Source organism: Lepus europaeus, chromosome 17, assembly GCF_033115175.1.
Source record: "Lepus europaeus isolate LE1 chromosome 17, mLepTim1.pri, whole genome shotgun sequence".
Lineage (NCBI taxonomy): Eukaryota > Metazoa > Chordata > Mammalia > Lagomorpha > Leporidae > Lepus > Lepus europaeus.
The window spans coordinates 32,182,354-32,207,407 of NC_084843.1; the positions used below are offsets into that span (position 1 = coordinate 32,182,354).

The window sequence follows — 25,054 nt, forward strand, 5'->3', positions numbered from 1 at the left end:
AGGGCTTGGCCAGGTCAAAGCCAGGAGCTTCATCCAGGTCTCCCACATGGGTAGCAGGGGCCCAAGTACTTGTGCCATCATCTACTGCTTCCGCAGGTGCATTAGCCGGGAAATGAATTAGAAGTCGAGCAGTCAGGATTTGAATCTACATTCACATGAAATGCAGGCATTGCAGGTAGTGACAACTTGCTGTGCCACAACGCTAACCCCAACAGGCTAATTTTGAATGGTCTGTGAATAATGTTATAAATATTCAAATGGCCCTTAGCAAAAAAAATTGTTCTCCTACCCATTTGTATTGTAAACCAATGAGGTGGGTTCTTAGCATGCACCCTAGTCCCAGAGGACACAGGTATGTCCTGGGAAGGTGTTTCAAGCCATCAGTTAAAGAGATAAACATTGCATTACAGGTCTCCAAGAATTCCAGCCCACATAAGATTAACCAGCTGCGTGGTTATACCATATCAGATCCATTATTGGAAATGGGGTATCGACAAGTCTGCAACTGTTAAATTGGCTATTTGCTTCAATTCCATTTCATACACGTAGTGGTTCTGTTGTTAAGCGCATACACAATTATGTCTTTTTGATGAATTGGTCCTTTTAGAAATTAGAACCTGGTCCTCTTTATCCCCAGTTCAATGAAGTCTATTTCTCTGCTCCTCCTTTATGTTTCTGGCTAATCTGCCAGGAATGGCATCATACACTCAGCTGTTTAACCTTCACCAATTGTTAGTAAGCTGTTCTATAATGTTTTTTTGTCACATTCTAGAATATAAATTACTCCACAGTCAGATCAAACAAAAGTGGGGCCCTTCGGGAAATGGGGCACAGGGGAGGGGACTGGGGGTCAGGGGAAGTTGGGCAAGGTGTTGCCAGTGTTTCAGGGTTGCTCAAACCCTAGGAAGGCTCTTTTTAGCCATTTATTTTTCTAGTTCTCTAAGCTTGTTGCTACTGGTATCTTTATTTATTTATTTATTTGACAGGTAGAGTTATAGACAGAGAGACAGAGACAGAGAAAGGTCTTCTTCCGTTGGTTCACCCTCCAAATGGCCGCTATGGCCGTCACTACACTGATCCGAAGCCAGGAGCCAAGTGCTTCCTCCTGGTCTCCCATGCGGGTGCAGGGCCCAAGTACTTGGGCCATCCTCCACTGCCCTCCCGGGCCACAGCAGAGAGCTGGCCTGGAAGAGGAGCAACCAGGACTAGAACCGGTGCCCATACGGCATGCCGGCATAGCAGGCAGAGGATTAACCAAGTGAGCCACGGCGTCAGACCCCTCAGAGCTTTCAATTCTATAGCTCTGAAATAGGTAGTAGCCATTTTTTTAAAGCTCTTTTCTTAACAAACAACTGGAAAAAAAATGAAGCGATGGGTGACAGTAGAAAAGTTTATATATTATTTTTGCTCCTTTGTTAACAGTGATAACACAACTAACCCAAAGGCTTTCCTGAAAATGTTTCACAGGCCTATAATGTTCACTTAATGGAATTCTGGCTTTATTTCCATAATACAATAACAATATAAAGAATCCAACCAACAATACTGATTTAAAGATTATGAAGTCTACTATCTTATTGTAAAGCCTTAAATTACTTTAAAGATTTTTAAAGTTTCATTTATTTAAAAGGCAGAAAGAGGTATCTTCCATCTGCTAGATCCACTTCCCAAATACCTACAATAGCCAGGACTCAGGCAGGTTACAGCCAGGAGCTCAGAACACCATCTGATTCTCTTAGTTAGATGGCAAGAACACAAATACTTGAACCATCACCTGCTGCAACCCATGATACACTTTAGTAGGAAGCCAGACTGGAAACAGAGGCTCGGGGACTGGAACCCAGGCACTCCAATATGGGACGTAGGTATCCCAAGTGGTGGCTTAACCGTTGTGCCATAATACCTATCCTGAGGACTATCATGTATTTATAGTATGTTTTTTAGTATTTGGAAATGCAAATCCTCACTCGTTACTTGTATTTTTCAAAGTGTCCTGGCCATTCAAGTTTTATTCTTTCTATATTTAAAGTCATTTGGTGATTCTGCTCCTCTCCCACCTTCACCAGCTCTTCAAAGCAGACAATGAGCTTTTGATCAGAAAATATCTAGAAAGTAATTCAGGAAGAAGTAACATCCTTAAAATATTCAGTCTTCTTTTAGGAGCAGCTTTATATTTATCTAAGGAATTTTTAACGGGTGTCTATTAAAATATTCATATAGTTCCTATATACTTTTTAAAAAATGTGATTGATAGATGGTGACTATCACACTTAGAGAGAAATTTTCCATCTGCCGGTTCAACTCCCCGGATGACTGCGGGACAGGACTGGGCCAGGCCAAAGGCAGGCGCAAGGAGTTTATTCTGGGTCTCCCATGTGGGTGGTATGGGCCTAAGTACTTGGGCCATCTTCTGCTGCTTTTCCCACACCCTTACTAGGGAGCTGGATTGAAGTGGAACAGCCAGGACACGAACTGTTGCCCATACTGGATACCAGTATTGTGGGTGACAGCTTTTACCTGCTATGCCACACTGCTGGCTCTTCCCATGTACTTATTATATTTTTACTGTCATTATGAGAAGGATTTTTCATTTTCTAACTGCTGTTGCTGGTAAAAATAAATAATATGTGTGCTGGGGGCCAGAGCTGTGCCACAGTGGGTTAATAACGCCTTGGTCTGAAGTGCCAGCATCCCATATAGGTGCCGGTTGGAGACCTGGCTGCTCCACTTCCGATCCAGCTCTCTGCTTTGGCCTGGGAAAGCAGTAGAAGATGGCCCAAGTCCTTGGGTCCCTGCACTCACGTGGGAGACCTGGAAGAAGCTCCTGGCTCCTGGCTTCAGATCAGCACAGCTCTGGCTGTTGTGGCCATCTGGGGAGTGAACCAACGAATGGAAGACCTCTCCTCTCCCTCTCCCTCTCCCCATCCTCCTCTTTCTCTGTTTCTGGGGAGTGAACCAGCAGATGGAAGATCTCGCTCTCTCTCTCTGCCTCTCCTCTCTCTGTGTAACTCTTTCAAATAAATATAAATAAATCTTTAAAAAAATAATATATGTACTGTATAAAATTTAATTGTGAATATAGCTTTCATGGGAAAGTATAGGTTATCTAACTTCCATTACTCTATTGTCTGGTAGTTTTACTAGTTTGTGTCAATTTTCTCATATTCCTTTAAGGCAATAGCTACTTGGTGTGACCACACATCAAGGCCCAGAACAGGAGTCCAAGTATGTACCCACATGTGCAGGGCTCAATGACACAACAAAGGGGCCAAGGTAATTTGGGGAGAGATAGTCTTTTTTTTTTTTTTTTGACAGGCAGAGTGGACAGTGAGAGAGAGAGAGAAAGGTCTTCCTTTTGCCGTTGGTTCACCCTCCAATGGCCGCCGCGGTCGTGCGCTGCGGCCAGCGCACCGTGCTGATCTGATGGCAGGAGCCAGGTGTTTCTCCTGGTCTCCCATGGGGTGCAGGGCCCAAGGACTTGGGCCATCCTCCACTGCACTCCCTGGCCACAGCAGAGAGCTGGCCTGGAAGAGGGGCAACCGGGACAGAATCCGGCGCCCCGACCGGGACTAGAACCCGGTGTGCCAGTGCCGCAGGCGGAGGATCAGCCAAGTGAGCCGCGGCGCCGGCCGAGAGATAGTCTTTTCAACAAACAGTGCTACAGCAATTTCTTATGGAATATAAAGCCTCTTATCTCACACCATATAGAAAAATTAACTAGAACTGTATCAATGATCAAAATGAAACCACTTAACACTACTACTTCTAGAAGGAAATCTGACATTTGTGTAACTGATATTGGATTAGGCAAAGATTTCTTGAACAGGTGATTAAAAACATCAATTTTAAGGGGAAAAATGATAAAAAGTTACTGCTTGGGATGTCTGCATTCCGTATCAGAATGTCAGCCCAAGTCCAGGCTGCTCTGCTTCCCATCAGCTTTCTGCTAATGCTGGGAGGTAGCAGAGGACGGCCCAAGTGCTTGGGCGCAGCTACCTACATGGGACACCAAGATGGAGCTCCAGACTTCCTGGCTTCGGCCTGCCCCAGCTTCTGGATGTTGAGGATGAAAGACAGCTCTCTATTCCCTACCTCACCACCACCCTTGTTCTGCCTTTCTAATAAAATAAACATTTAAAAAGTGAATTTTGTAGAGATTAGAAATTTTTGCTTTTCAAAAGACAAAATTAAGAAAAGGACAAGCTATAGCCTGGGAGAAAATATTTCTCTAACATACCTGACCACAGAGTTAAAACAGAATATATAAAGATCTATCATAATAAGTTTTTAGAAATGGGAAAACAATCAACATCAGTCTTCCAGGGAAATGAAAATGAAAATTAGAGTTTGCCTTAACAGTTAAGATGCGGCTTAGGACGCCTTCGTCTTGTGTTGGGCTGCCCATATGTTTGGCTTCCAGGTCCAGCTTCCTGCTAATTTGGACCATGGGAGGTAGTAGTGATTAGTCAAGTAATTTGAGTTCCTGCCACCCACAGAGGAAAACAGGATTGACTTCCACTACCTGCTCCCAGCTTTCGCCCAGCCCAGACCTACTCATTGTGGGCATCTGGGGAGTGAATCAAGAATAAATGTTGGGGCTGGCACTGTGGTATAGCCGATGAAGCCGCTGCCTGCTGTGCTGGCATCCCACGTGTGTACCAGTTCAAGTCCTGGCTGTTACTCTTCTGATCCAGCTCTCTGCTACGACCTGGGAGAGCAGTGTGGATGGCCCAAGTCCTTGGGCCTCTGCACCAGTGTGGGACTCAGAAGTTCCTGGCTCCTGGCTTCAGATCAGCCCAGCTCCAGCCATTGCAGACAACTGGGGAGTGAACCAGCTATGGGAGACTCTCTCTCTCTGCCTCTCTGTAACTCTGCTTTTCAAATAAATTAAGTCTTAAAAAAATGCTTTCTCTGTTTCTCAAATGAGCTTTTTCTTTGTTAAATATTTGTTTGTTTACTTGAGAGGCAGAGTTAGAGAGAGAGAAGAAAAGACAAGAGACATTTTGGATTTGCTGGCTCACTCAACAGATGGCCACAATGGCCAGGGATGGGCCAGGCCAAAAACAGGAACTAGGCAGCTTCTTCCAGGTCTCCCAGATGGGTGGTAGGAGCCCAGAAACTTGGTCCATCTTTCACTGGTTTTCCCAGGCCATTAGCAGGGAGCTGGATTAGAAGTTGAACAGTCATGCAGGTAGCAGCTTTACCTGTTATGCCACAACACTGGCCCTTCAAATAAACTTTTAAAAGTAATACTAAATAATAAACACACAAATAAATACATATGCACAAAACAAAGTCTGGAAAAAAAACAACAACAAAGTCTGATTCTCAAAATTATGCACCCCGGGTTCTAATCCCGGTCGGGGCGCCGGATTCTGTCCCGGTTGCTCCTCTTCCAGTCCAGCTCTCTGCTGTGGCCCGGGAAGGCAGTAGAGGATGGCCCAAATGCTTGGGCCCCTGCACCCGCATGGGAGACCAGGAGGAAGCACCTGGCTCCTGGCTTCGGATTGGCACAGTGTGCCGGCCATAGCGGCCATTTGGGGGGTGAACCAACGGAAAAAGGAAGACCTTTCTCTCTGTCTCTCTCTCTCACTGTCTAACTCTGCCTGTCCAAAAAAAAAAATTTTTTTTGGTGAGGAAAGATATTTACATAGCTTCAAAGCATCTTCCCACCAAGTACTTAATATAATAAACTGTAATATTTCAGTGAAGAAAGCTATCAACCCCATCAAGTATCAAATAATCATCTACTAAATGGACATTATGTGATTCATGAGATGATGCACTAAGAAGAACATAACATCACTTACTTCAATACTCCTGCTAAAAAAGCAGGACTTAATCAAAAAGGAACACAGAAAAACCTAAACTGAGAGACATTCTACAAAACGTGGTGTATACTCTTCAAAAAAAAAAAAATTGTGGCATTAAAAATAAATAAATAAAAAGCTGAGGAATCATCCTAGATTGAAAGAGAATGAAGAGTCGAAACCAAATTCAATGAGTGATTCTAAATAAAATTCTGAGCTGGAGGGGGTGAGGGAAGAGGGGAAATGAGGAGGAATATGAGTCACTGGAACAACTGGCAAAATATGAATACAATTCACAGATTGGACAACTTTATATCAACATTAATGTTCCTGATTTTGGTAACTGTATTGGATGATAAAGTGGATGTATTACTCTTAAGAAACAGAGAGAGAGAAAAAAAAAAATGGGGCTGGCACTGTGGCTCACTTGGTTAATCCTCCGCCTGCGGCACTGGCATCCCATATGGGCGCCGGGTTCTAGTCCCGGTTGCTCCTCTTCCAGGCCAGCTCTCTGCTGTGGCCCGGAAGGGCAGTGGAGGATGGCCCAAGTGCTTGGGCCCCTGCACCCGCATGGAAGACCAGGAAGAAGCACCTGGCTTCTGGCTTTGGATCGGCGCGGCGCGGCGCAGCACAGCGCTGGCCGTAGCAGCCATTTGTGGAGTGAACAAATGGAAGGAAGACCTTTCTCTCTGTCTCTCTCTTTCACTGTCTGTAACTCTACCTATCAAATAAATAAATAAATAAAAAGAAAGGAAAAAAAAAAAGGAAAAAGAAACAGAGAGGGGCTGGTGCTGTGGTGCAGTGGGTTAGAGCCCCGGCCTGCAGTGCTGGCATCCAACATGGGCACGGTTCAAGTCCTGGCTGCTCTACTTCTGATCCAGCTCCCTGCTAATGCACCAGGGAAAACTGCGGAGGATGGCCCAAGTCCTTGGGTCCCTGCTCCCATGTGGGAGCCCTGGAAGCTCCTGGCTTCTAGCTTCAGATAGGCTCAGCTCCAGCTGTTGTGGTCATTTGGGGAGTGAAACAGCAGATGGAAGACTTCTTTCCCTCTGTCAGTAACTCTCAAATAAATAAAAATAAAATTGACTTAACAATTTGACACTCTTGTTTATGGCGTCAGTAATCTCCCTAGGCTCTAGTCATGAGTTGCCAAGGCTATGGAAGCCTTTTGAGTTCACCGACTTTGATCTTATTTAGACAAGGTCATAGTCAAAGTGGAAGTTCTCTCCTCCCATCAGAGAAAGGTACCTCCTTCTTTGATGGCCCGTTCTTTCTACTGGGATCTCACTCGCAGAGATCTTCCATTTAAGTCTTTTTTTTTTTTTTTTTTTTTGCCAGAGTGTCTTGGCTTTCCATGCCTAAAATACTCTCATGTCAAATTGTTAAGTCAACATCAGGAGTCACTGTGTACTTACTCCTCATGTAGGATCTCTGTCCTTAATGTGTTGTTCAATGTGAATTAATGCTATAACTAATACTGAAACAGTATTTTACACTTTATGTTCTGTGTGGGTGCAAACGGATGAACTGTTTACTTAATATATACTAAATCAATCTTCTGTATATAAAGATAATTGAAAATGAATCTTGATGTGAATGGAATGGGAGAGGGAGTGGGAGATGGGAGGGATGCGGGTGGGAGGGAAGTTATGGGGGAGAAAAAGCCATTGTAATCCACAAACTGTACTTTGGAAATTTATATTTACTAAATAAAAGTTTAAAAAAAAAGTTTTCAAGCCAGCGCTACGGCTCAATAGGCTAATCATCCGCCTTGCGGCACCAGCACACTGGGTTCTAGTCCCGGTCGGGGCACCAATCCTGTCCCGGTTGCCCCTCTTCCAGGCCAGCTCTCTGCTGTGGCCAGGGAGTGCAGTGGAGGATGGCCCAAGTCCTTGGGCCCTGCACCCCATGGGAGACCAGGAGAAACACCTGGCTCCTGCCATCGGAACAGTGTGGTGCGCCGGCTGCAGCGCGCCTACCGCGGCGGCCATTGGAGGGTGAACCAACGGCAAAAAGGAAGACCTTTCTCTGTCTCTCTCTACTGTCCATTCTGCCTGTCAAAAAAAAAAAAAAAAAAAAAAAAAATGTTTTCACCATAAAGAAATTAAAAAAAAATTAAAAACTTTTAAAAAAAGAAATAGAGAAATACTGAAATATCAGTAAAGAAGTATGTGTGGTACAGTGTCTAACTTCTTACAAGGCTCAAGAAAATATGTGCACTGTTCATAGTAACCATTAAAGAGAAAGAACAAGAATGAATAGTAAGGTAAATGTGGCAAAATGTGAACAATTAGTGAATCTAGGTGCAGGATTTAGAAATTTTTAGTATTCTTGCAACTTTTCTGCAAGTGTGAAATTATTCCGAAACAAAATTTAAGAAAGAAAATTAGGATGGATAAATGCAAAGTCCTACTTTCATGCCATAAGCCAGATCCCTTGTGTACCCGCCACCCTCTAATTCATAATCCCAGCTGCCCTGTCATTAATTCGTATTTTTGTTACAGGTTGCTGATCTACAATTTGAAGATAAAGAGCAAAGAAAATACATAGGATATGGAAGTTAATAACCTTTAGGCTTCTGTTAATATTTCAAGGACGTGGTAAAGATGATAAAAACAGTAACAAATTTTCTGTGAAGGGCCAAATAGTAAATATTTTGGTTTCTGCAGGCCATACACCGTTGCTGTGGCAAACTGTCCTTTTTATACAATTCTTTAGCTTGACGGTATTACATAAACAGGCTGTGGGGAAGATTTAGTGAGAAGCCATAATTTGCTGACCCCTGACAGAAGACCTATAATAAAAGTAGGTCCCTTGGTCCTTGAGATAACAACAACACTGAATAAATAAAGTAACAGATTTATGTCAGTTAGAAGTTAGTCCTTAGGGCAATAAACAGTCAGTAAAGTTAAACTTTAAACAATAAAGATTAATATGTATAAAGTTTCTTTTGTAACTAACACTTGTCCCCTTATGAGTTTAGATGTTTTGGATGGGATGACTGGAGGACACTTACACAGTTGCTTACTTGCTCTTTAAGATGTGAGATCTCAGGAAAGGAAACAGAAGACCAAATGCCAAATTTCACTTGAGAAGGGAGCAAGATGAAATAGTTTTCAGAAGTATGACACAAAACTGAAGGGGAAACAGTTTAAAGTCCCTCCTGTTTAAAAGGCCACTTTGTGCCTGGATTGTCTAAATTTGAATAATATCGTTTTGAATGCATACCATTAAAGCCTGTGTACATATGCAAGTTTTATAATTATGTTAGAAGAGCCTTCTCAGACCTCTAGAACAGGTCATGGACTTACAGCCACAGCCATGTCCACTACCTAATGGCTTACTGACTTTTCAAGCAACAAGCTAAAAGGAGCTGATGTGATGCAACTCAGTAACTTAAATGCCATTTTTCTGCATCTTATTATTGTAAATGCCAGCAAGTTTTAGGGGAAATGGCTCTACCATTTTGAATGCTCACGTGCTTTAAGGTCAATTATCTAAAAAGAAACCTTACTTCACTTAAATTACTGCTTTCTATATAAACAAAGTGTTAATTATGCTTAATGCAATTTTTGCTATATGCTGATACTATTTTCAGTTTTGTCAAGTTATCAAGCTAAAGAACAGGAAAACAATGAAGTCTGAACACACACTAAAAATTTGCTTTGCTTTTTAAAATGTACAACACATCTACCAAGAATGATTTTTATTGGCTTATCTAATTGTTATTATTGATCATACAAAACCAATCTAAAGGGTACATTGGAAATGACTGCTATTACCTTTACATTTGTTAATTTATCAGTATCTATAATCAGTATTTGCAGTTAACAGTTTTATTCCCTTATATTGGTACAGCTATCTAATATTAGAAGACAAATGCAAGCTATCCATACTGTCAATAGCAAAAGTTTCTTTGTATGTGTATATCTGTGTGTGTGTGTGTGTTTTGTTTCTTTTATTTATTTTCACTTACTTGAAAGGCAAAGTGACAGCCAGTGAGAGAGAGAGAGAGATCTTCCATTCACTAGTTCCTTCCCCAAAAGCTCCCAGCTGAACCAAGCTGAAGCCAGGAGCCTGGAGTGCAATACAGGTCTCACATGTGGGTAGCAGAGGCCCAAAGCCTTGAGCCATCAAGTAGTGGAGTAGCCAGGACTCAAACCAGCAGAGATGTGGGTGCTCCTGTGCCACATCTATCCTTCAAGGGTTTCCTATTGGAAATTCAATGTTCGTACAACCCTCAATTTTCTTTTTTTAAAAAATCTCTTCAATTATTGTGCTTTTTACATAAAAAAAATAAAAGATTTATTTATTTATTTGAAAAGCAGAGTTACAGAGAGAGAGAAGGAGAGACAGTGAGAGAGAGATCTTCCATCCACTGATTCACTTCCCAGTGATGACACAGCTGGGGCTGGGCCAGGCCAAAGCTAGGAGCCAGGAGTCGGATGATTTTTCAATACAATCCAATGAGGGAAAAGATATTTTTAACAAATGCTAGGAAGTATATTCACAGGTAAACACAGGCCACTTACCTTACACTTCATATATAAAAACTAACTCAAAAGCAACCAAAGGCCTAAATGCAAAAAATAAAACTATAAAATTCTCAGAAGAAAACTTGGGGGAAAGCTTCGTGACATTAGATTTGGTGATTATTTTGAATATGACACTAAAAGAATAGACAACGAAAGTAAAAATATGCTAGTTGACCTACATTAAAATTTAAAAACTAAATTTAAAACTAAAAACTTAAAACAACAGAATGAAAAGGTAACTTACAAAATGGGAGTGAATATGTGCAAATCATATCTGTTAAGGTATTAATATTCAATACCACTTTCCACTAGAAAAATGCAAATACCACCTCACACCCACTAGGATGCCTACCAAAAAAGAAGAAACAAAAACTCAAAATACTCAGAAAATAACAAACATTGACAAGAATGTGGAAAACGTTGAAACCTTTTCTACTGTCAGTAAGAATATAAAATGGTATAGTCATTGTGGATGAATTTGGCACTTCCTCAAGAACTTAAAAATATAATTACCATGTATCATGTCTAGGTATACACAGGAAAGACCTGGAAGCAGGGTCTCAAGGAGATTTCTGTATATCTATGTTCACTATGGCATTATTCACAACAGTAAAAGGTGGCTGTTGTAGGCATTTGTGGATTGGTCCAGCAAATGGAAAATATCTGTCTCTGTTTTTCAAATAAATAAAATAAATTTTAAAATTTTTTAAAAGAACAAGAAGGAGTTTTAACTTAAAAAATAAAAATTACAATGTTATATAGCAAGCGTTTGGTCCAGTGGTTAAGACATGAATTAAGACACATGCAATCTCTATCAGAGTACTGAGATTCAGCATCTAGCTCTGCTCCGGACTCCAGCTTCCTGCTAATGCAGACTCTGGGAACAGCAGGGACTGCTCAAGTGACTGAGTTCCCGGCTCCCAACTTCAGCTGCAGCAAAGGGCCACAGCAGGCATTTGAGGTGTGTGTGAACCAGAGAAATGGAGAGCATGACCTCCTTTTCTTGCCTTTCAAATAAAATTTTTTAAAAAGCACAATGTTACGTATTCATGAATCAGAAGAAGTTATGAAATATTCAGTGTAAACACAATATTACAGAGGAAAGAGAAACATGAAAAGGATCTAGTTACATGACTTCTGACTTAGCTGGGCACTGAAGGATATCTATAATCTAGTTCCAGCCGGATCACTCACTACTTCCACAAAGAAATGCTCTGCTCCACCCAGGGGGTGCCTCTCTAAAACTATGTATTCTTTAAAATTACAACTCAACTTCTAACTTCCTCAAAATAATCTTCTAAGATACTAGTCAAATATTTAAACTACTAAAGTCTTATAATAAGTAAGAGCATAAACTAATTTTTTATTTTGGTAAAACAATCTAACCTCTCATTATCCTTAGTTAACAAAACATCCTTGCTATTGGTAGTCTAGAAGAGCTATTTTCCCTCATTTCAGTTACATTCAAGAACAGATTCATAGCTTGAAACTAGTCTACGTTTTAAAAATATTAAATCCTACAAGTGATTTCTTATCCTTCTCATCTCTCCAGTACCCTCTCTCTAGTCCATATCAGCTCTTCCATACTATCAGCCTGATGCAGTCATAAGTCCTATAATGTGGTTTTTAGTGGATACTGATGTGTAATTTAGTAGGCATACATATTTCCTAGCTTAGACAACTGAGGGAGCCTAGAAGCAATGACACTGACACTAATGAGTAGTGCCCTAAGTTTTAAGCTGTGTGCTATTCTGAGTTGCACGATGATATCTTGTACCATCCTGCCTGGGATGACTCATCCTTTTGTCTAGTGCATCCAAGCTGTATACACTACCTATCTCTTGGTTACTGAGTAGCCTCTGTTATCAGACTGACTATCAAGATAGAGTCAAGTTCAGGTTCTTTATTGTACTTAATAATGGTCCCAAAGTGCCAGTTTTGATGCAGGCAATTGGCATATGCCAAAGAGAATCCATAAAGCACTTCTTTTAAGTGAAAAGGTCCTTAGAACATATCCCCCCAAGGATGAGAGGGGACTACTGATCTAGATGAATCCCTGTTCTTTTTCCCACAGAGGTGAGGTCACTTCACAATTTTACTTACATATTTTTTGAAGGGTAAATATAAATAACATATTTACCCATTTTAACAGCTTTAGTATTCACTGAAAATACAATTAATAATAATACTGAACAACAGTCCCTTTGGGTTTATTTCTATCTTGGAAGCCCCCCTCTATGCTGCTCTGGCTGGAGGCTTTTGACTCTAATAAATACTTTAAATCTCAAAAAAAAAAAAAAAAAAAGAAGTGTAACTTCCATCTCCTTCCCAGACATCAGAGCACTATTTCTAACAGCTTCTCCACAGCCCAACCTCAAACTCAATTCCAATATTATGCTCTATGCTGCCACCTACTGGTTATTATCATACTCTCCATATATTTCCTTTTGGGGAGAATTTTTTTAAATTTATTTAATTTGAAAGGCAGAGTTAGAAGGGGGAGGGGAGGGAGGGGGGAAGGGAGGGAGGGAGGGAGAGGTCTTCCATCAGCTGGTTCACTCTCCAGATGACTGCAACAGTCACTGTAGCTCTGATCCAAAGCCAGAAGCCAGGAGCTTCTTTTGGGTCACCCATGCAGGTGCAGGGGCCCAAGGACTTCAGCCATCTTCTGCTTTCCCAGGACACAGCAGAGAGCTGGATTGGAAGTGGAGCAGCCAGGACTTGAACTGGTGCCCATAGGGGATGTTGGCACTGCAGGCGCCGGCTTTACCCGCTACGCCACGGCACTGGCCCCTTTGGGGGAAGACTCTTAAACCAGTCTCAAAATGCAAGCCTCAACCAGTGAATAAATTCTATTTCCAAATTCTAGTCTCTCTCAGACCAAATAGTCCAGGTGCCTATAGAAAGGACTGCCACTTTTAATATAACACAACAAAAAATACACACCTGACAATTTACATTATCTAGGGTGTCTCCGTTCCTATTTTTCATTATAGATGAAAAGTTTATCTTTGAAAATCAATGCCAAAGACAGGTAGTATAGTATTTAATGGACCTTTCCCAGAACAAGCTGAGTTGCCAAATGAAAATATCCTTTTTAGTTAGAAAATCAACTCAAAACTGCAGAACTACAAACAGTAAAAACAACTGTTTAAAAAAACTGTTTAGGCCGGCGCCGCGGCTCAATAGGCTAATCCTCCGCCTGTGGCGCCGGCACTCCGGGTTCTAGTCCCGGTTGGGGCACCAGATTCTGTCCCAGTTGCTCCTCTTCCAGTCCAGCTCTCAGCTATGACCCGGGAGGGCAGTGGAGGAGGGCCTGAGTGCTTGGGCCCCTACACCTGCATGGGAGACCAAGAAGAGGCACCTGGCTCCTGGCTTCGGACTGGCGCAGCGCCAGCCGTTGCGGCCATTTGGAGAGTGAACCAACGGAAGGAAGACCTTTCTGTCTGTCTCTGTCTCTCACTGTCTATAACTGTCAAGTTAAAAAAAAATTTAAAAAAAAAAAAACTTTAAATTGTTACACTGTTTTATGACTTCTTACTACTGTATTTTTCTAAAAATATTCGTATCAATATTTTATCCTCATACAGAAGATAACTCAATGACAATACATTAATTTATTATATTATCAGACAGATAATATAGAATTTCTTTCCAATCCTAATCATGAAAAAAGACTAAATAATCACTCTTTCTTCTGCTCTATCAAAATTCCTATTAAAAGATGTGCTCAATAAAGAGCCACAGGGAGACGTCATCATTGTGGCCTAGCTGCTGCTTGCCACGTCAGAATCCCACATGGGCAACAGAGTTCAAGTCCCGACTGCTCCACTTCTGCCCCAGCTCCCTGATAATGTACTTAGGAAAGCAGCAGAATATGGCCCAAGTGCTTAGGCCCCTGCACCCGTGTGGAGGCCCATATGAAGTTCCTGGCTCCTGACTTCGACCTAGCCCAGCCCCAGATGTTGCAGTCATTTGGGAAGTGAACCAGCGGATGGTAGATCTCTCTCTCTAGATCACTGTCTCTTTCTCTCTGTAACTGACTTTCAAACAAATAAATAAATTTTTTAAAAACTTAAAAAAATAAGAGCCATAGGGCCAGCACTGTGGTATAGCAGGTTAAGCCACTGCCTGCAATGCCAGCATCCCATATGAGCAATGGGTTTGGGTCTCAACTACTGTTTCCTTTCCAGCTCCCTGTTAATGCGCCTGGGAAGATGGGGACGATATAGCCTGAGTGGCTGGGCTGCTGCCATCCACCTGGGAGGCCCAAGTGGAGTTCCATGCTTCTGGGTTCAGGCTGGTCCAGCTCTGGCTTTGCAGCCACTTGGGGAGTGAACCAGTGTATGGGAGATCCCTCTTTCACTGTGTCTCTTTAACTCTGCCTTTCAAATAAATAAAATAGATCTACCAAAAAAAAGCTACAACATGCAGGCACACTCACACACACACTTTACAATTATGAACTTGAACCTCATGGGTAATTTTGCTCAACACAATGTTACTTTACTTTCTGATCCCTCTTTTCAAAGTCATTAAACCTTAGAAACACCTTCCTCATTAAGTCAACGAAAACCATCCCAGATAGTCACAGCAACATTTTCATGGAGCAAACAAGAGGATGCCACAAAAGAACTTTAAGAAGCTCTTAAATTGACTAAATGCTGGCTTTCACGTAAGTTGTCACTTTTTAACTTGCTCCACAATGATAAATACTGGCATAGTGGCTACATGAAGGGATATAAAGCAGAGGGCATGGTCCAGTCTTCAGTAGTTAATAAAGTCAGGAACACAAAATTCAGACAGAAGAGGAAGACAAAAATTAATTGACAAATAATTGGTGTAGATAAGATGTATTTCAACAGTGTGAAAGGTTCCAACAGCAATAGGAATAGAAATGTTAACATTTATAAGGAAAAAATGGTCTTAAGAAAAAGGTAAAAGCAAGGGAATTAAGAGAAAAGGTATGCAATGTGTAGTCCAAAGACGAATCAGACCATTCTAGTTGAAAGGGAATTGCACAGAAGATTAATGGGGCATCGTTAACAGATGCAGTGGACAGAATTTTGGAAGGTATTAGGGCACTGAGTTTTTGGCTAATGAATCCAGAAGAGAATGAGAAAGTCAGTGCAGACTGAGCACAGTTTAACAGTTCTCTGCTATTTGAGGGGTGAAGGTAGGAGAGAGTTTAATCTTATAGCAGTATTTAACAGACTGAAGAAAACCAAGAAGAACAATCATGTTATTATAGTAGTCCAGAAAAAATGCTAATGTTAGGAACTATGGTGATAACCGTGGAAAAGAAAAAGAATGGAATTCATTATGAGAGAAGAACTGCCAGGATCTGGTGATCTGAAGTTAGTGTTTAGGAGAGAAAAAGGAATCAAAATGTTTCCAAGGCTTTAAAGCAGGGGATAAAAAAATACCAGGAGAAGAAACATCAAACAGCATACTATTGTTAATAAATGTTTTTAAGAACTGAAATGTTTCTAAACAAAAATTCTGTTTATGTTTAATACAAAGCAATGAAAAAACTAAAATTCAAAGGCTCAAAGGAGCATTCATACCAGATATTAAAACATAACCACTGTATATTCCATAAATCCACAGTAATTAATAACTGCTAGATCCAGATCTATGTTACTGCTCTTTTCTGCACTACAAATAACTCTTCTTACTTGAATTACCACATAGTTCATATTTTCAAAGAAACAACAGTTTGAGACCTAGTTATCTGTCTTCTGAACTATATAAATAAGGTGATATATGTTGGAATACATGTATCTCAACAGAATAATCAACATGCTAGAAACCATTCAAGTTTTAAAACCCAGACTTACTATCAAACTGTTTCATAAATATATATATAAATAAATATTTTACTATAAATCCTCCAAAAAGTAGCAAAATTTTTGAAAACAAAACCTATATTTATCATACTAGACAAAATTTTACAAGCTTCTTGTTACCTTTACTTTATCTCTTCTCAAGCAACAGAACAGACAATTTTCATCAAAAGTCCAATCAGAAATGCTTTCAGAGTCACACTCTGCAAAAAATAGTAATAAATTAATAATTTTAAAATAGAACTTTCTCCAGAAAGTAGATGAAAAATAATTTTAAAAATACTGTTTGACAAAAATCTTACTAAGCAGTAGACAGGTTCTATGTGTCTTAAAATTCTTGACTCTTAAAATTAATTCTTCAGTTAATTTTTAACGGCTCATTAGTTTGTATGTTACATACAAATTAACAGTATCAACTAAACACAAAAAGATGCTTACATAAAGTTTCAACACACATGAAACCATGAATAAACCTTAAGCCATCAACATATCATGTGTTACCAGGAAGAATTTGAAATACCAAAAATATTTTGAATACCTTTAAATAAACTGAGATCTTTTAATAATGCAGGTCCAAAAAGCCCTTCAAGAATACTTTCAAACCCTGAAAGGATAAAAAGAAAATCGATTATCACGATAACATTCCAACTGTACAGTAATAATACGCTGCATGAACAATGGTGTCTTCCAGTTCACAAGGATCCCAGATTACTATCAAAGGAGTGCTGAGAAAAGAAATGTCAATGACAAATCTAAAAGGAGCATTTGCATGTTTTCAATGACACAAATCCAGAGTACATTCAAAAATAAGACAAAACAGACACTAGAAATAATCAGCGATGAAATGTAAACTCAAGGGTTATCTTATCCTTTTACAAAATCCAAAATATGTCTACCACATAAACTGTAAGCATCATTTAAACAGGTATCTTTCCCAATGAAGAGGCAAATTGTTTCAAAACTTCCACAACTTTCTAGAATAATCCCAATAGCATTCTTCTGTACACGAGTTGAGATCACAGATTTTTCAAGTTAACAAGTTCTTGAAGGAATATCCTATTGAAAACTTGTATACCACACAGACAGACACAAGACACAACATAGTATTCTCAAAGAAAAAGGCCTTAAAATTATTTTACATCATCACAATTACCACTTGCTGTTCCTTTATAAAAACAAATTAAACCCATAAGAGATCAGAAAAATTCAAATATACCTGCACATAAAATGTTTCAACTATTATCCTTCTACCATTACAAATGAAGTAGAAAATGAAAAACCATTTTTTCTAAATTATTACCTCAATGCTGTTGATTTTCTGAATAAAAAAATTTTTTTAAAGTATCTTTGCTATCTTTCTGTTTACAGATTATTAAGAGTAAAGCAGGAAAAAGAGGAAGGCAATCAGATTATACCTTTCTGTAATAAATCATGAATAACCTCACCGGGAGGTAAGAGTTATTACAAGGGGTCTATGAATCCATATATAATAATTCATAAGCTTATATATTTTAGTACACATATTTTTCAAATGCATGAAAATGCTATTATAATTAAGAAAATACCAGGACACCTGTTTGGTGCACTGGTTAGGCCACTGCTAGAGACACCAACATTGCATATTAGAGTGCTTGGGTTTAAATCCTAGCTCTATTCTCCATTCTGGCTGTCTACTAATGCACGCTCTGGGAGCCATCAGGTACTTGAGTCCACCATCCAACCGGAAGACTCAGAACAAGTTCCCGGCTCTTGGCTTCAGCCTGGTAGGCATTTGGAGAGTGAACCAGAGGACAGAAGATTCTTCTCTGCCTTTCAAATGAAACAAAAATAATAGATTTTTTAAAAAATATTAATAAAAACCAGTTGCATATATAAAAGTCACAAACATGTAACATTTCTTTACCACAAATAACAATCACAATAACGTTTCTGATAGGTAGGGGGTAGAAAAGATGGTTCCATTGAGACAGTCATATTTTGTTTATCTGGCTGTAAAAGTGCAGCATGGTTATATAAGGGATTTTTTAACCCTGATATTAAGGCATAATTGTATTTTTTAAAGATTTATTTGAAAGAGTTACAGAGAGAGAGATAGAGACAGAGAGGTCTTCCATCCTCTGGTTCACTCCCCAAATGGCTGTAACGGCTGGAGCTGGGCTGATCCGAACAAACCCAGGAGCCAGGAGCTTCTTCAGGTCTCCCACTTGGTGCAAGGGCCCAAGGACTTGGGCCATCTTCTACTGCTTTTCCAGGCCATAGCAGAGAGTTGGATCAGAAGAGGAGTAGCCAGGACTAGAACCGGCGCCCATATGGGATGTTGGTGCTTCAAGTCAGAGCATTAACCTGCTGCGCCACAGCAGCGGCCCCAAGGCATAATTTTCAATACAGTAATCTCTAGAGTTTATGCTATAATTTTCTTGAAAGGCAGATATGGGGGGGGTCTTCCATGCACTGATTCACTCCCTAAATTTCCACAACAGCAGGGTCTGGGCCAGGGTGAAGCCAGGAGCTTCTTCAGGGTTTCCCACATGGGCCCAGGGGTCCAAGCACTTGGTCCATCTTCTGTTGTCTTCCCAGGTGCATAGCAGGGAGCTGGGTAAGAAGTGGGACAGCCTGGATTCAAACTGGCACCCTTAATAGGATGCCAGCACTGCAGGCAGTGGCTTAGCCCACTTCGTCACAACGCTGGGTCCCTCTCCTCCACCCCCCAACTTGTTAAGATTTATTTATTTACTTATTTGAAAATAAGAATTACAGAGAGAGGGAGAGACAGAGATCTTCCATCCACTGGTTCACTCCAAATGGCCACAGGCCAAAGCCAGGAGCTTCATCCGGGTCTCCCACTTGGGTACAGGGGCCCAAGCACTTGGGCCATTCTTCTGCTGCTTGCTCAGGCACGCTAGCAGGAAACTGCATCGTGAAGTGGAGTAGCCAAGACTCAAACAGGCGCCCATATGGGATGCATGCATCACAGGCAGTGTAAGCTTAGCCAGCTATGACACAGCATTGCCACCAATAGAGTTGATTTTTCTACCCAATTTTCTAGGCTCTGGTTGTTTTCATTATTAGCAAACAACTGTTTTTCTACTCTCCTTACTTCATCCCTTCAAAATTATTACAATGACATAAGCAAAATCAAACTACCCATTCAAAGATAGGAGAAGTACCTATGCTTGATTATTTATGTAGTATATTTAAAACATTTTCCAGGCTGGCGCTGTGGCTCAATAGGCTAATCCTCCGCCTTGAGGCACCGGCACACCGGGTTCTAGTCCCGGTCGGGGTGCCGGATTCTGTCCCGGTTGCCCCTCTTCCGGGCCAGCTCTCTGCTGTGGCCCTGGAGTGCAGTGGAGGATGGCCCAGGTGCTTGGGTCCTGCACCCACATGGGAGACCAGGAGAAGCACCTGGCTCCTGCCTTCAGATCAGCACGGTGCACTGGCCGCAGCGCGCTGGCCGCCGCAGCCATTGAATGGTGAATCAACGGCAAAGGAAGACCTTTCTCTCTGTCTCTCTCTCTCACTGTCCACTCTGCCTGTCAAAAAAAAAAAAAAAAAAAAATTCCAGGGCTGGTGCTGTGGCGTGGCAGGTAAAACTGCCGCCTTCAGTGCCAGCATCCCATATGGCCACCAGTTTGAGTCCAGGCTGCTCTACTTCCAATCTAGCTCTCTGCTATGGTCTAGGAAAGCAGCAGAAGATGGCCCAAGTCCTTGGGCCCCTGCACCCGTGTGAGAGACCCAGAGGAAGCTCCTGGCTCTTGTCTTCGGATTGGCCCAGCTCCGAAAAAACATTTTCCAATAAATCACTATGGCCCTCTTGTCTCCCAATACTACAGAGGAGAAAGGGTTGGGGTAAGGTTTGTGGGGGTGAGAAGTTGGTAATAAGACAATGAGAAGGAACAGCTAAATCCTATTGATCCTTGCTCTGGAAGCAGACACTCTCAGTATTAGCTAACTTAAAAAGAAAGAAAGAAAGAAAGAAAAACCCTGGGGCTTATTTTCAACACTTAAGTCCTCCTACCCCTTAAAGAGGAATTCTGACTTCATGAACATTAAAATATTTCCATACTTTCAAATACACACTGCAAAAATACCTGTAAGTTTATATGTAGCTACTATCTTGAAGAACAAAATCTAACATTCTTTCAACTGTATTTATATGGAATTATAACAAATTCCAAAGTTGTATGATGCTATGTATAAAATCTTGGAAAAACGTGAATAAATCTTGGGAAAAATGTGAATAAAGTAAGAAACAATACTAGGGAGAAAAAAAAAAAAAAACAAATAAAAGCTTTGGGAGAGGGGTTGGCACTGTGGCTCAGTAGGTTTAGCCTGACTGCAACGCCAGCATCCCATATGGGCGCCAGTTTGAGTCCCTGCTGCTCTACTTCCAATCCAGCTCCTTGCTAATGGCCTGGTAGTGGAAGATGGTCCAAGTGTTCGGATCGGCACAGCTCCAGCTATTGCAGCCATCTGGAGAGTGAACCAGAGGATGGAATAAGATCTGTCTTTGTCTCTCTCTCTCTGTTAACTCAGCCTCTCAGATAAATAAATAAATAATCTTTTTTAAAAAAAAGCTTTGGGAGGTAAAAAATTTTAAATGACATAGAATAGAATCAGAAATAAAACTGAGCAAGAACTTCTCCACTAACACACACAACTAACAAAAACCAAATTAAAGATCAAAAAACCAGCAGGAAAGAGAAAAGGAAGCCAGAAAAAAAAATCTGCTCATACAGATTTAACCAACTAGTTTTGCTCAAAATATTCTATAAAAAGGTCATTCTTCTTTTACTCCTATATACATTAAACCTTACAAACATTATTGATCAGATGCTATAATGCCACAATTTGCTATCCTCCATTCACTAGATGGCAATGCCATTTAGTTTTATTAACACTAAATATTGGATTTAGCAGTTGCATAGCAACAGGGGATGTCTCATGTGCTATGCTTGACATTAACAAAAGGCAAATAAGAGAAGGACAAATACACTAAAAATTTATACCATGATCTCACAGAAAAACTGCAAAGCTCAGTAACAAAATACCCTGGAAAATTAAGTAGTGAAAAAGATTGCCATGTCATCAAGTTCAATCACCAGGACTTGCGGAGTATCTTTATGTATTACATATAAAGAAAAATATTTTACTGGTCTCTAACTACTTCCAAAAGCATTCCTACCCAACATCACAATGGTGTCAAATGTGGCCTCTACTCGTCCTCACTGCAACCTACACTGTCTTCAGACTATTTCTAAAACACTGTTTCGACAACAGGCTACCTCTTCAAAGTCCACACTGCTTAATTACAGAACGAATCCCAAACCTGTAGGTCTAGCAGTCAAATCTGCTTATAATTTAGTCCAAAGTTACCTGTAGCAGGCTTGTTTCCCAGAATTTTTCTGTTCATCCCACTGGTCAGGATGGTCTTCCACTGTGTTCACTGATCATTTCTAACTTCTAATATTTTCTCAAGCCTTTGCATCTCACTTCGGCTTAAAAAAGCATCTCTTTAAAGGTAATTTGTTCAACAAATACCTATTCATATATTCAACACATACTAACTGAGAGTCCCACATCTATCAGGCAGTCACAGACGTGGAATAGGCAGTGCTGAACATAGTCTCTGTCTTCGTGGAACTTATGGTTTCTAGTTTTCTCATCTTTATAATCAGTCAACTGTCTACTATCATCTCTGCTTTCAACCACATGTAAAGCACTGCCTATGTGACTACTTCATAAATTTGTCATAGGCTACCTAAACTCTCCATTTTTCTTTTTCTTTTCATAGGCTTACATCTTACTGAATGCTCCAGGAAGGTTTTTCTATTTTCCACAATGTTTTTCTTTTCTTTTTTGAAAGATTTATTTATTTATTTGAAAGAGGTGGGGTGGGGTGGGGGGAGGAGGACAGAGAGAGGTCAGCCTTCCATCTGCTTATTTATTCCCTAGATGGCTGCAATGGCCAGGGCTGGGTCAGGCTTAAGCCAGCAGCTTCTTCTGGGTGTCCCACATGGGTGCATTAGCAGGGAGTTCAACAGGCACTTTAGCAGGCAGCTGGATAGGATGGGAAGCAGCTTGGATGCTAATGGGTACTTTTTTGGGATGCCAGTACTGCAGGCGGCAGCTTTACCTGCTATACCACAATGCCAGCCCCCACAATGTTTTTATTTTCTTTCTTCAAAGTTCTCTTATTTTATTCGAAAAGCAGAGAGAGAGAGAGAGAGAGAGAGAGAGAGAAAAGAGGAGAGGAGAGGAGAGGAGAGGAGAGGAGAGGAGAGACGAGATGAGACGAGAGACACGGAAGATCTTCCATCTACTGTTTCATTCCCCAAATGGCAGTAACACCTGGAGCTGGGCAAATCCAAAGCCAGGAGCCTCTCCTGCCCCCCCCACCCCCATGTGGGTAACAGGGGCCCAAACACCCGGGCCACGCTCTGCCCCAACTCTAGGCACACCAGCAGGGAGCTGGATTGGAAACAGAGCAGCTGTAACCCAAACTGGCACCCACATGGGACAACCATGCACTCTACCCGACATGCCACAGCAATGGCCCCCAATGTTTTTCTTATACTATAGCTTTAAATGCCTGACTTTTAGCTTCTGGTGTAATTACACAGCTCTAGAAAGCAAAAAACAAACAAGCAAGCAAACAAAACTAAAATTCTTCTCAAATTTCTCCCTTCAATCAATCTAAATCATAACCTATTTCCACCCAAAGAGAGGAAGTAGGTTATGAAAAGCAACAGAATAGGAACATATCAAATACACAAACAACTATGGTCAGCACTATAGCTTGTAAATTAGGGAGAGACTGAAAGTATGGTTCTAATCAATAGAGAGATCAGCAGTCAGAGAGGTGCTGAGGGATGTAGGCACAAGTCTTTTCCATTTTCTGTTGGTTATAAGGAAAAGAGGTTTATTTTGGCTCATGGTTCTGGAGGCTAGGAAGTCCAAGAGCACGGTGCTGGCATCTGTGTAGTCTTTGAAGGGGGCCTAGTGTGGCTTCAACTCACCAGAAAAAGTGGAAGGGCAGGCTGGATGTAGAGAAAGAGAACCCAAGGAGTGGACTTACTTTATCACTACCTGCTCTCAAGGTTACTAATCCAGTTCCCTAAGAGTGCAAACTCTGTCATGTAAGAATATCCATTTGTGAGGGCTCTGTCCCTATAACCCAAACACTTCCCAGAAGGGCCCCACTCCTAATACTGCTAAACTGAAGAACTAACATTCATTTTTTTTTCCTTTTTTTTTTTTTTTTTTTTGACAGGCAGAGTGGACAGTGAGAGAGCGACAGAGAGAAAGGTCTTCCTTTGCCGTTGGTTCACCCTCCAATGGCCGCCGCGGCTGGCGCGCTGCGGCCGGCGCACCGCGCTGATCCGATGGCAGGAGCCAGGTGCTTCTCCTGGTCTCCCATGGGGTGCAAGGCCCAAGGACTTGGGCCATCCTCCACTGCACTCCCTGGCCACAGCAGAGAGCTGGCCTGGAAGAGGGGCAACCGGGACAGGACCGGTTCCCCGACCGGGACTAGAACCCGGTGTGCCGGCGCCGCAAGGTGGAGGATTAGCCTAGTGAGCCGCAGCGCCAGCCCTAGACATTCATTTTTATAACACACTCAAACCACAGCAGAACACGTTAGAAAATTAGAGGAGTTTTTACATCCAGATCCTATAGAACTTGACCTCAAGCTTGTACTGAGCTTAGTGCAGAAAGCTTACTTCTCAATAAGGTATTTTTATTTTATAAAGTATCAGTTCAAACCTGCTTTCTGTTAACAGCCACCAATTATTACCTAATAAAGAGAGGACTGGGGCGTAGTGGGAAAAGCTGCCGCCTGCAGTGCTGGCATTCCATATGGGTGCTAGTTCGAGTCCTGGCTGCTCCACTTCCGATCCAGCTCTCTGCTATGGCCTGGGAATGCAGTGGAAGGTGGCCCAAGCTCTTGGACCCCTGTGCCCATGTGGGAGACCCAGAGGAAGCTCCTGGCTTCAGATCAGTGCAGCTCCGGCTGCTGCAGCTAACTGGGGAGTGAACCAGCAGATGGAAGACATCTCTCTCTCTCTCTCTCTCTCTCTCTGTAGCTCTAACTTTCAAACAAAGTAAGTAAATCTTTAAAAAAAAAAAAAAAAAAGAAGAAGAAGAAGAAGAAGAAAAGGAACAAGTTGCCCTGAATAAAAACAATGTATAGGGAAGGGCGAAAGAGGAGAACCACACAGCATTACATGCTGCAAAATGATGTTCCTGTTGACCACAGACTACATACAGGTTCTTATTGCCTTGCTGATACAATGCAACATACTACTCACATGTTTGGGGTGATGCTGATGTGAACAAACCAAGTGCACTGCCACTCATATAAAGGTATTACACATATAATTATTTACAAGATCTAATGCTTAATAACAGACTATTTTACTGGTTCATGTACTTACTGTAATACTTTTTTTATCATTATTCTATAAAGCACTGCTTCTACTTTTAAAACTGTTTACTGTAAAACATGCTGCTATGCTGGAAGCATCCTCAAACATCTCATGTTTACTGGGTTTCTTGACCTATACCGTCTAGGTTTGTGTTACATATACTCTATGATATTCAAACTGACAAAATCACCTAATGATGCATTTCTCAGAGTATATCCTTTTTTGAAGTGATATGTGACTATAGAGGTAATTAAGTAGAAAAATATACATAAAAGTAGTGATTTACAAAACCAACCTAGGGCAGGCATTTGATGTAATGGCTAAAACACCAGTTGGGATACTCACATCTTATATTCAACTGCCTGGGTTCAATGCCCTGCTCTGCCCCTGAATCCAGCTTCTTGCTCCTTCTTTGAGAGGCAGCAGGTGATGGCTCA

General features: G+C 41.2%; 1 protein-coding gene across 9 annotated transcripts in view; it reads right to left on the reverse strand.

The window, feature by feature from the left end:
• LCOR (ligand dependent nuclear receptor corepressor) overlaps window positions 1-25,054 on the reverse strand; it is a 132,434-nt gene that overhangs the window by 61,309 nt on the left and 46,071 nt on the right. For 8 of the 9 annotated variants that reach the window (XM_062214379.1, XM_062214375.1, XM_062214378.1 and 5 more), the window contains 2 exons: window positions 16,730-16,795; window positions 16,315-16,394 (listed from right to left, as the gene is read on the reverse strand). Coding sequence is in view for 6 of the 9 variants with exons in the window: in XM_062214375.1 (XP_062070359.1) it covers window positions 16,315-16,394; window positions 16,730-16,795 (146 nt within the window). In the remaining 3 variants the exon portion in view is untranslated. Of the gene's footprint in view, window positions 1-16,314; window positions 16,395-16,729; window positions 16,796-17,894; window positions 18,001-25,054 lie in introns of all 9 variants that reach the window. The other variant, XM_062214376.1, reaches the window with a different exon arrangement.